The 13,200-nt window shown below is 41.1% G+C and overlaps 1 protein-coding gene across 1 annotated transcript; it reads right to left on the reverse strand.

The window, feature by feature from the left end:
• Positions 1–11,504: 11,504 nt before the first annotated feature.
• Positions 11,505–12,867, reverse strand: LOC116862497 (uncharacterized membrane protein C3orf80). The gene has a single exon (XM_032849814.1). It carries the CDS (start codon positions 12,305–12,307, stop codon positions 11,561–11,563), a length of 747 nt encoding a protein of 248 aa, XP_032705705.1. The 5' UTR covers positions 12,308–12,867; the 3' UTR covers positions 11,505–11,560.
• Between the last annotated feature and the right edge of the window lie 333 nt (positions 12,868–13,200).

The raw sequence follows: 13,200 nt of genomic DNA on the forward strand, positions 1-13,200 counted from the left end.
TTTGGAAGGATATTCACCACATAGTGGTTAAAGCTCAAGCTGAAGAAGTAGGCAGGGATTGAGGGTGGGTGTGTTAGCAGGGATTTTGTTGTAACGTTTTCTTGTTTAAAGGAAGAAGTACTTGCTATTACCTGGGTAACTAAAAATTTAATCAAAAAAGGACTGGAAGATCTATACATTTGTTGGAATATCTCAGTGTAGTGGCATAAACTATGGGTTTTAAAACAGGATTTCCTTGTATGTGTCTGTGCGCATTTATTTGTAATAGGATTTTATTACTGGTTTTTTTTCATTTAATGACATTATATCATGGACGTTTTCCCATATTAGTAGATATCTTAGCGCATCATTTTAAAAGCTGCAGAACTGGGGCGCCTGGGTGGTGCACGCATTCGAGGGTCAGACTCTTGGTTGCAGCTCAGGTCTGATCTCAGGGTCATGAGATGGAGCTCACACCGGGCTCCACACTCAGTGTGGCGTCGGCTTGAGTTTTTCTCTCACTCTTCCTCTGCCTCTCCCCACTGTGCTGTCTCCATTTCTCACTGGCTGCAGAATGTCTCTTTGTATGATGGAGCAGAATTTATTTAATCAGTGTCCTACTATTGGATAATTAGGGAGTGTTCAATACTTCACCATTAGCAGTGCTTCAAAGGTTATCTCTTGCAATCAGATCTTTGCATGGGACCTTGATTGATTATTTCCACGGAACAGATTCTCTGCGGGGGAACTGCTGAAACAAGGCTAGATATATTTTAAGGCTTTTGATAAGTACTAAAGGGCTGCTTTGGATGGATTCTGGAATTCAGGGCCTCCTCAAAGCTCAATGTAGAAAACTCCTTCAGGGCCTCAAAGTTAGACTTGACCCTTCCTTTTTCACCTCATATATAGATTGTACTCTGTGCAAGGCTGTGGGAGTTTTACCCTCTGATGTACTACGTCTAGACTTCTTTTCAGAAGAAGAAATTGAGGCGTGAGGAAGTTAAACAATTCAGCTGAAATCACAGCCCTAATAAGCAGTGGATCTGAGGTCATGAGCCTCAACAACCTGGTCCACTGCTGCTTTGGATTTTTAAAATTGATGGCATATAATTGACATATAATGCTGTATTAGTTTCAGGTATACAACGTAATGATTTGGTATTTGTATATATTGTGAAATGATCACCACAATAGGTCTGGTTAACATCCATCACCATACATAGTTATAAAATTTTTTTTCTTGGAATGAGAATTTTAAGATCTGCTCTCGCAGCAACTTTCAAATAATACAAAGCACTATAATGAACTATAGTCACCATGCTGTACCTTAGATTCTCAGGACTTATTTATCTTGTAATTGGAAGTTTGTATCCTTTGACCACCTTCACCCTTTTCATCCCCTCTCCCCAGCTCCGGCCACTACCAATTTTTTCTCCATGTTTATGAGTTTGTCTTTTTTAGGTTTGCATATAAGTGAGGTCACACAGTATTCATTTTTGTCTTATCTACTTCATTTAGCACAGTGCCCTAAATGTCCATCCATATTATTATAAATGGCAGGATTCCCTTCTTCTTTATGGCTAAATAATATTCCATCTTATGTGTATACACACCCCGATTTCCTTATCCATTCATCTGTTGTTTCTGTGTCTTGGCTATTATAAATAATGCTATAATAAACATAGAAGGGCAGATATTTTTTCAAGATAATAATATCATTTCTTTTGGATAAATACCCTCTAGTGGAATTCCTTGATCTTATGAGAGTTCTGCTTTTAATTTTTTGAGGAGACGCCATACTGTTTTCCACAGTGGCTGCACTGATTTATATTCCCATCAGTGCACAAGGGTTCCCTTTTCTCGCTATCCTTACCAACTCTTGTTATTTCTTGTCATTCTGATAATTGCTATTATAACAGGTATAAGGTCAGATGTCATTGTGGTTTTGATTTGCATTTCCCTCATGATGAGCAATCTTGAGCACCTTTTCATGTACCTGTTGGTTATTTGTAAGCCTTCTTTGGAAAAATGTCTGTTCAGGCCCTCTGCCCATTCTTAAAATAGGTTTTGACTTGTTTTGGGTCTTTTTTTCTATTGACTAGTAGGAGTTCTTTTTACGTTTTGGGTATTAACTCCTTAGCAGATATATTATTTGCCAGTATTATTTCCCATTCCATAAGCTGCCTTTTCATTTTGTTGATGACTTTCTTTCCTATACAGAAAGAAGCTTTTTAGTTTGATATAGTCATACTAATGGATTTTTGCTTTTGTTGACTTTGCTTCTGATGTCAAATCTAAAAAAATCATTGTCTAAACCTGTGTCTAGGTGCATAACTCCCATGTTTTCTCCCAAGAGTTTTATGGTTTCAGGTCTTATATTCAAATCTTTAATCCATTTGAGTTATATTTGTGTATGGTCTAAGACAGTGGTCCGGTTTCATTCTTTTGCATGTAGCATGTGTTCAGTTTTCCCAGGACCCTTTACTGAAGAGGCTGCCCTTTCTCCATTGCACATTTTGGCTCCTTTGTCAAAAATTAATTGACCATATACGTGTGGCTTTATTTCTGGGCTCTCTATTCTGTTGCATTGACCTGAGTGTCTGTTTTTATGTCAATACCATGCTGTTTTGATTATTATAGCTTTATAATATAGTTTGAAATCAGGAAGTGTGATACCTCAAGCTTTGCTCTTCTTTCTCAAGATTCTTTCTGCTATTTAAGTCTTTTTGTGATTCCATATAAATTTTAGGATTTTTTGTTGCATTTCTGTAAAAAATGACATTGAAATTTTATAGGGATTGCATTGAATCACTGTTTTGGATAAAATTAACACTTTAACAGTACCAGTTCTTCCAATCCATGAGCACAGAATACCATTTCACTTATTTGTGTCTTTGTCAGTTTCTTTCAACTAAATCTTATAGTTTTCATTGTAAAGATCTTTCACTTCTTTGGTTAGATTTATTCCTATTTTTTGGATGCAATTATGAGATTGTTGTCTTAATTTCCCTTTCTGATAGTTATTAGTGTATATAATTTTTGTATATTGATTTTGTTTCCTTCAACATTATTGTTTATTAGATCTAACAGCTTTTTTTTTTGTAGAGTCTTTAGGGTTGCTGCGTGTGTTTAAATATAATTTTTGTAATTTAAAAAAGCAACAAAACAGCTTTTAAAACACTTGAGGGAAATAACATTCATGGTAAAATACTGGAGAGTTATATAGTCATCCATTCCTCTAGAATATAACCTATTTGGGGATTGGACCAAAGCATTAGGAGTTAAGAGTTACTGTACTACATTATTTAGACTTCTTGAAAAATTGTACTAAGCTATAATATTATACCTATAGTGAGTAATGAGGATCTAATGTTTATAAGCCTTATGGAACATATTTAATGTAAAAATGGTTGAAAGTTATTCTTGACATTACAGTGTCTTTTTTTTTCTTTTTGTAAGCTCTATGCACAATGTGAACTCACAACCCCCAAGATCAAGAGTCACATATTCTGACTGAGCAGCTAGGTGCCCCTGTAGTGTCTTCTTTACGAGAAGTCAGAGGAGAAGCTTCTGCCAAATGTCAGTTCCAGAAAGATCTGTACTTCTCTCAAACACCTGGTCTGGTCTTTACTTACAAACACTGAATCCTTTAATTGAACTTTTTCTTTGTATTTCCTGCCAAAAAGCTCAGAACCAAGGTATGACCTTATTTTTACAACTTTGCCTTTCCCCAATGCCTTTGTTCCTTCATTTACTTTTGGAGGATCTTGTTTTGTGTGTCCTTTTTGCAAATGACCTCAAGTATGTTTTTTGGTGGGTGGCCGAATGAATAGCGCATGGATGAGTGGATGGACAGATGGAAATATTGATATATTTACAGTTTGATTTTTTTTTAACCTTTAAGTTCCACCTTTTGGAGCCCTGTAAAGAAAGATTAATTCCACTTCTATAATTTCACCTTTTAAATATTTCATGACAGTTATATTCCCTTGGCTTTCTCTTCTTCAGATTAAAAATTAGAAATGTCTATATAAATTCTTTTCTTTTTTTAAAATTTTCTTTAAAGATTTTATTTCTTTATTTGTCAGAGAGAGAGAGAGAGAGCGTGCACAAGCAGGCAGAGGCAGAGAGAGAAGCAGGCTCCCTGCTGAGCAAGGAGCCCGATGCGAGACTCAATCCCAAGACCCTGGGATCATGACCTGAGACGAAGGCAGCGGCTTAGCCAACTGAGCCACCCAGGCATCCTTATATAAATACTTTTCTATCAGACTCAGTTCTGTCATACCTGAGGTGGGTTTCAATGTCCCATCGGGCCATCCATTTGCTCTCATTGACCTGCTCTTCTCCACCTGTCCTTTTATCCCCCCAGAAACCTGTACCCTCCTCTACACTTACAGCCCTCATGTCCACTCTCCAGGACCTACTTCCAAGACCACTGTTTCTACTTTGTCCTTGCCCACGGCTTCTCTGTGGGTGAAGTCTCAAGATCCAGTATCCTAATCTCCTACTCCACTGGCCTAGCTTTCTAGTGCTTCTTACCTGTCTCCCACTGCCCTGCTCCTTGATATTAAGCTCTCCATACTTTCAACCCTTCCCATATGATTTAGTCTGCCACTCCTGGTCCTTCCTTGCCTGCCCAAACCCCATTCTTTTTTCCTACACAGGCTTTTACCCACAGTGTAGTTGAGGCTTTCACCTCAACCAAAACCAGTTGACAATGTTTTAAGTAAAGTTAATATGAGACTTATAACATACCTTATCGTGACACCCAGCTGAGGTAGGTACTCTCCCCATTTTGCAGAAGAGAAAATAGCCTTAGAGAAATTAAGCAACTGGCTACGGCAGTCATATAACTAGTAAATCCAGTGTCTACACATTCACTGGGTAGTCTAAATCATGTTATTCCATATAAAGTCTTAACAAACACTCATATTATACCACAAGAATATAAATAGAATCTTACTTTGGGAAGCTCTTTTGTTCTTGTTTACATATTAGCTGGCACTAAGGATTTAGTGATAATGTTAGACTCTACAGTTCTTGTTTTTTATGCTGAGCATACAAAAAACAATCTGGCTTTTTTTTTTTAAGATATTGGACAAGATTTACGAGCTATTTTAAAGAAATGTTTTTCAATTTTTAAAGTTAACAAAATCAGACCAGGAAGGAGGCACACTTGGTGTTGAAGGACTTGGCTGAATGAAATGCAAAAAAATAATATCTCTGTTGTCTTCGTTGACCATTTCAGGTTTTATCCATAAAACTTTTCTGCCGTTTCCACAGTTTTGAGTCATTAAAGATTTCTGGCCTAGATTCTATTATTTTTTTTAATAATAGTTCCTTTAAACAGCAAATGACAAATAACAGCTACCTTATTTCACTTGTGAAAAAACAAAAAGTGATTCTAATGAGATGCTATGCAGCTCCAGCCACAGCTCCAATGATAAGATATTCTGTGAGGTTAAATTAATTGCATGGCGAAAGTTTAGTGGTTCAGAGTAACAGCTCCGGAGTCTAACAGACTGAATCTACTTCCTGGATCTTCTGCTTATCACCCATGTGACTTTGGGAACACTACTCTGCCTCTCTGTCTGCACTTTTCTCATCTGTAAAATGGGGTTAATAATCCTTGTTATTAAACTCTGGGGGTACCTGGGTGACTTAGTTGGTTGAGCATCTGACTCTTGATTTTGGCTCTGGTCATGATTTCAGGGTCATTATATCGAACTCCAGGTCGGGCTCTGCACTGAGTGGAACCTGCTTAAGATTTTCTCTCTCCCTCTGCCACTTGTGCTCACACTCAATAAAGAAAATCTTAAAAACAAAAACAAAAACAAAAACAAAAAACCCTTAGTTCCTCCTGTTATGAATTTTAAATGACATAATATATATAAGATGCCTAGCCCAGTGCCTGGCATATATAAGCATTCAACAAATTACAGTTATCATTGTTATAATTATCTTGGTAGCAAGTGAAGAGTGCTACCACCCACAGCAAATGACAAGCTTATGTCTAAAAATGTGCACATTTATATTTTACTCTTTGGAAAAATGGCTACAATGTAAGCTGCTACCAAATTTTAAATCAGAGCTAGAAATGCTAGAAATGATATTTAAGTTATCAAAGTAAAGTTTGGGAACTCACACACAATACTATAAGTTTCAGGAATTAATCTATGAAATTATTAATTTTAAACAGATTAAAATTAGGTGTCCACAGAAAGCTGCGGAGCACCCCAAAACAGACTCTGGGACTTGTAGAAAGTCTCGGGCTCCTCAAGAGAGTGCTGCAAACACCTGAAGAAAAGGCAGAACTTGTGGAAGACTTGACAGGTATCAGGAAGCTCCCACAAACAAACACCAAAAGAAACAGGAACAAATAAATGGCAGTCGGTTCCTCAGAAAGCTTAGGAGTGTGCTAAAGCACAAGTCAGACTCAGTAAAAACTAAGAATTCTGACAGGAATGCTGAGGGCATCTAAAATAAAACCAGAACCCATGGAAGACCAGGCAGCCATCAGAGAGCTCCTACAAACCTAAAGGAACAAACCAGTGATGGTAAGGTTCACAGAAAGCTTAGGAACACTTGAAAGCAGACCCAGAACCAGTAGAAATTCTAACAGGCATCATCAGGAGGCTGCTGAAGACACTCAAGATAAAACCAGAGCCCTCCGAAGACCTGGCAGATATCAAAGAATTCAGGGAAACACCAGCAGAACCAGAGAAATACAGAAATGGTTGTGATGTCCACTTTAAAAAGCTTAGAACAGTCCAAAGCACAAACCCGAATGATGAGGAAATCTAAGAATATTCAGGATACAGCTGGAGAAGAACAAGGAAAGCGCAGACTCCGTAGAAGATCTGAAGGCATCAGAGAGCGTCTAAAAGCACCAAAGCAACCAGAGAGCAAAAGCAACAAGAACTCCTCATCTCCCAAGCGGAAATGTGGAAAAGGTGAAACCTCACTCCGGGTGTCAAAAGAACCAGTGGAAGACTCAACAGGAGCCAAGGGCCTTAGGAAAACTACACAGTAAATGGTGGACCCCAGAATATAAGACAATCAAGAAGAAGCTTGGATTTCTCCCAGGGAGAAATGTGAATCCACTGAACTAACAACACTCAGGAAAATTCTGAAAACTTCTGTGGGAAACTTCTGTGTGAACCCAGAAAAGACCCAACAGGCACCAACGGTCAAAACTCCTAAAGAAAAGAACCAAGTAGAAGACTTGACAGGTGTCAAAAACGTGCAAAACAGAGTTAAAGAACAAGATACACCCTAAAAAAAACAAAAAAAAAGAGTTTCAAGAATCTGAACATTTGTCTAGTCCAAGAGATAATGTGCAGAGATGAATGGAAGAAATAGGAACTTAATTTTCAAGCAGAGTTGAGTCAGCATTGTCCCTCTATCACAGATACAGGTATGGAACTAATATAGAACTCAGGAGTCTCATTGCTTCTAACAACAGAAAAATTTTCAAATAAAGGAAAATGGAAAGAATACTGTGAAGAGGTTCTAAGAGAAAAACTCAGACTGTAACATAAGAGAAAGAAGTAAGTTGGTATAAAATCAGAGAAAAGAGCGACTTGGAGTTCTAGGAGATGTGTTTTAGTGAAAACAAGTACTGAAAATTCAAAGCAAGGTAACAACATACAGAGAAAGAAAAATAAGAACTGGGAGAGATCAAGACAATGAAGGTGCTTAGTTAAGTTGAAGAGGAAAAAAGTGATAAACTTTAGTTGGATGGCATAAATGTCCAACATTGTAAAATTTTTATTGTAAAATTAAAAGTGAATTCTGTAAGTAAAAAACAATAAATAAAATTAGGTTCTATATGTATTTAAATATAATCAAAGTATTGGTTTTATTTGACATTTGATTATTTTATAGGAAAATTTTTGTTTTTTAAAGAAGACATTCTTTCCATCTCTATGGAAGAAAGGATGTTTTAATTCCTTACAATTAGCTGGTTGCTGATTCATTCTTTGTTGATAAAATACCTTCCCTTAGCCTACTATCTTTTCCCAATGGATGAAAGGTGAATGAAAAAGTAAATTGTAAGCTGGTGATACTACCTTGCCAAATATTCTATTAGTGATTGGTTGTCTGCAACGTAGAGTTTTGGAGAGATGATTAATGCTGGGCTACTCAAAATAAAACAACTCGTCATTGTTTCTTTCACTCTGGAAATCCAAATTAATTATGTTCATGACATTTTTACAGAAATCAGTGCAGAACATTGTTTAAATCTGAACACCATATTCATGTTTATAACATAATAAGTTCCAGCTGTGAACTGTTTCCTTTATTAATTCCACTTTAGAGAAACTGTATACATAAAGTACAACATTGAGGTACTTAGCATATTGCCTTTTAAACTGTTGGAGGCCATTTCCTTAATATTCCCTTCAGCCTCTACAGTTCAGTCTTGTTTTCCTTACATAGTACACCTGATGCCCTTTGGCATAATTGCTAAAGCTGTCTTCATGGTTGAATTAATGGCCTCTTGAAACTATTATTCTATTTCAAGAAGACATTTCCCCCTTGTTTATGATATTGAACACCAACAACAAATTGCTTTTAAGCAACAGATTTCATATGTGTGTGTGTATACATATATAATGAAATAATACACATAACTGAAAATTTTGAAGTCATGCTTTTAAGCAACTGATTTTATATATACATAAATATGTGCATATATATATATATATATACATATATATCTGTGCCCTCACCTATATAAAAAAAATCACATCACAAATTATTTTGAGTTGAGAGAATAACTTTTCTACATTAATGCTTTCTACATTACTATTTTTTACTAGTTCTAGGTAATAAATAACTGCCAGGTGAAATCTATAAAATTGTTACACCTAGATACTGCCCTTAGTGCTTTAAAAATGTTTCTATCCAGGCATTCAAGCACTGTGAATACACAGGTTCTGTGTGTTTTAACAGGGTATGGTGTGTGTGTGTGTGTGTTTGTAACCGTGAAACATGTTCATTTATCACTAAAAAATTAGTTTTTAAGAACCCCCCCTCCCCCAAATTGTGTTTGGTAAACAATGAAGTGCAAGAAAAAAAACCAGAGTCAAACTCATTTTTATTAACTGAGAGATGTGCATAAAAACTTGCGTGCCGTGTAGGAAAAAAACAAGTGTAAAATTTGTGGTAACTTTAAAATTCAGTGGAACCTCATTGCATGACTAGTTATTACATTATAGACATTCTGAATTTTAGGGGGAGAAATGTTCCATAGTTGATACAAGGGAAATACACTTGATTCGTATTGTAAGTGTTTTTACAAGATTTTGTTGCAAAGCTCCAAACGCTAATAACAGCAACATGTAGGATATACTACATATACTGGTACTTGGATGTTCATGTTGCTGTTTTGGATATGGGTGAATTTTAAGATGTACCTAAAACGGAATACCCTTAAAGGACAAATAATTTAAAAGATTATGGTAACTTTCCTGTTTGTTTGAATGGTGGGTGATATTGATAGCCACATGTAACTAAAATTTACAGTGTCTGAATAACATTAATGTGCAGTTACTCAATATGATGTGATTTCATTAAGTCTTGTCCCATTCTCAATTTAAATAAATTGTCTCAACTCCTTATTGTTTTGCCAAACACAGCTTAAAATTGCTTTTAAGTAACAAAGATACACATATCATATTTTATTACATTGCCATATAGTCACACATCTGATACAGTTTGCACAGAGAAAGATTTTAATGTTTTTCTGTGTTTTAATAATACTTCAAATGATTTTAATGACAGGATCATTAGCTTTTAGCAGCTTAGAGTAAACCATTCTCTTCTGTTACAATTCAGACTTCTTAGAACTGTCAGACTTTTTCTATTAGCATTTAAAAGTTTAAGTCATTTTCTCAAATTAATTTCACAAATCACTTCTCAAATTAATCAAATCAGTTTCCTCTAATACAATATCAGGATTGTCAACCTTTTTTCAATCATAAGAACAATGTTTCTAGATACATATGTAAGGTTCACACATGTAAAATCTTTCTTAATATAACACTCATCCTTCTCCAAGCAGAGAAACATTTGTTTTCCTTTTCCTTTCATGCTGGTCATAAACTATAGTAATTATGTGGTATACAATATGTATATTGTACATAGACTGTGCATATGTACATTATAAATAATGCATTTTAATATTTTATATTACCATTTGCTTAAAGGACATTTCATAGAATGGTAGAACTGATACAATGACATTTATTTTTTTCTTAGGATATGTTGACTAAATCCTTCTGTAGTACATTACTTGCACAATTATGGCTTTAAAGAGAAGTCACAAGTTCTTATGTTTTGTGTCATGTTGTGGAATGTACTTCAAAATAAAGGGAAAAGCATATGACATCATGCTTCATGCCACGGTATGGCATATTATGCATCAATCATTTCTACATACAATTATGTGGTGAGTGATACAATTAAGACCTAGACTACACAATCTATGCTTATTACAAAAAGTTGTATATTATGCCACAGTACTAAAAATAAAATATATTCTTCTCAAATAGTGAAAATAAGATATCCTTCATGTGTTTTAGGTCACATCTGTTTTCTCTTTTGACCATGCCTCTTTTTTCCCCCATTGTAAATGAAATCATGTCCAATATTTTATTAAACAATAATGACAATTCCCAGACCATTAAGGGGAAGAGGGCCATATAGAAGAAAAGACGATTTTCTTGTCATTAATTGCACAAATACACTCCTGATACGTTCAATACATGGCAAAAATACAAAAATAAAAGACAAATAAATATAAATATCTTCTCAGTTATTGAGAAATCAAAAGTCCAACTGTACCTTATTAAGAATACGATGTTCGATACACCTAATTCCTGTGTGTTTTCAATAGGTACAGCACCTAACTGGATATCACGGGTATCCCTCCCGGTATTGTGAGCCATCAGCGGTGACTATGCTTGGCCAGGAAGATACTAAGGGGGGGGGATTTTGGGGCTCTCCGCAAGGGAGGGAGGGATTCAATCATACCTAGGCGCTGCTCTCCCCGACCGCGCGCAGCAGTCTCCAGTCGCCGCTCGCCTCTACGGCTCCTCGCCCTCCGCCCATCTTGGGAGACCGTGACCTGTCCAGGCGAGAGGCAGAGGTATGGAACTGCGTCCCTTTCCCCGCATCCCCAAAGGTGACAGCCTTTCTCCCGACGCACTAAAGGGCTCACGTGTTCTCTTTGATTCGGAAAGCAGGCACTTACGAGTGAACACAGGTCTGAGGAGAGGCTGAGGGCGGGGACGTCCTTCGAAGTTGCGCTCCAGCCTCGTCCGCTTCTGTCGCCCCCGCCGTGCGAGCCTAACGTTTCCTTGAACCGAATGAAACGTAGGGAAACTTAAGATACCGGGGCAAGCGGGAGTGGAGGTGACTCCAACCCAGGCGCCGGGCGACAGGCGATTCGGCCCGGGTGCCAGGCGGGGTCTGAGGCAGTCGGCGGTGGCAGCGGCCACCTCGGTCGTCGCGTCCCACCCGCAGTCCCCCTAGCCCAGTTCTGTCCGCGCGGTCCTCGAGCGGCCACAGACGCTCAGATGAGCGGGAAGCGGCCCTCGCCGCCGTCGGACTCCCCGGAGCCGCCGCCTCGCGGGCGGCCAAGCACCGACACGGGCAGCACGACATCCCCGGGGCTGAGCTGCTGCAGCCGCATGGACTCCTCGTAGGTGGGCAGGTACTTGACCTCCTCGTAGCTGGGCAGCTGCAGGAAGACCGGCGAGACTACACGAAGCTCGTGCTCCGAGGCGCAGGAGGGGGCCGAGCGCCCGCCGCCTCCCCGGCCTCGGCCCCCGCCGCCACTGTCCAGCAGCGAGTCCTGAGAGCCGGCGGCCGCCTCGTCGCGCAGTAGCGCGGGCGAGTCGTCGTCGTCGTCGGGCGGCCCCGCGGCCCCCGGCGGCCCTGCGCCCCCCGGCGGTCCGGGCCGCGCCTGCCCTGGCCGCGCCTGGCCTCGCGGGTACCTGCGTGGGCTGGGGCAGATGATGCGCTGCAGGAAGTAGCCGATAGCGAAGAGCACTAGCAGGATAAGCAGCCCAGAGAGCTTGCGGACGAACCAGCCCACGTTGTCTAGGAAGGCGTGCAGCGGCAGCTTGCAGCAGCGCACCGCTGTGGCGTTGGCCGCGTCGCAGCAGCGCTCCCGCTCGCCACACGCCAGCTCCGCGCAGCCCCCGCCGCCCCGCGAGGGCGCCACCAGCGCCAGCGCCAGCAGTAGCAGCAGCGGCAGCAGCGGCGGCGGTGCCGGCGCCACCGACAGGCCCTCCGCTGTGACCCCGGGTCCCCACATGGCCGGCGCAGACCGTCGCTAATGTCCGGGGAGGGGGTTGGGGGGATCCGTCTGTCCGCGTGTCCGTCGGCCCCTCCCCGGGCGCTGCGCTGGGTTCCGCGCGCCGCCTCCCGCGCCTCCGCTACCTGCGGCCGGAGCAGTCCTCACTTGGCCACGCTTGGGCAGAAGGAGGAGCCCGAGGCGCGCCCAGGCTGCGGGAGGCGGCCGCTCCTCGCAGCGGGAGCGTCCTCCTGAGCTTCTGACCTTAACCCCGCGCGCCCAGCCGCCCCGGCCCGCCTCAGGGCTCTCGGAGCCGCCCAAGATGGCAGAGGCAGCCTATCCGTGGCTGCCGTGGGCATTTTCGCCCCGCCGGCCGCACTCTTCCAAGCCCCCCTTGTCACCCTCCGGGGCTGGAAGGGTTAACGCTCCGCTGTGAGCCCGGCAGCCCCCTGGTCTCGATTAATTCAGCCGTCGCGCTCTTCCCCGCCGCTCGGGCGGGGGGCTCTTGCTGGCGTAGGTGTCTCAGTTTTAAGTGATTGGATTTCCCCAGGAATGTTATTTAAATTGACTTGCGACTGGGATTCGCTTACCATCTTTCTTGTGATCTTTCTGATTAAAAATGGATGATGGCCACTAATGGCTAGCGCAGCCCTGCAGCCGTCCCAGAGCTTGGGGGATGGGGACCCCCGGATGGTTCCGGGCAGATGTTTGGGGCTGAGAAGTTGGAACTCCAGGAGACCTCCAGAACAGATAGAGAATTCCCCAGAGAGACTCAAGTCGAGGCACCACAGAAGTATCCCCAGGGAGGCAGGGGAGCCCTCTGGCAAGGTGACTCTAGTTGACCAAGGAGAGGACAGGGGGCCCCTATCTCCCCAGCGGCTCATCCTATAAGACCCCACTGCACCCGAGGCACA

Source organism: Lontra canadensis, unplaced genomic scaffold, assembly GCF_010015895.1.
Source record: "Lontra canadensis isolate GAN:19392208 unplaced genomic scaffold, GSC_riverotter_1.0 scaffold249, whole genome shotgun sequence".
NCBI lineage: Eukaryota > Metazoa > Chordata > Mammalia > Carnivora > Mustelidae > Lontra > Lontra canadensis.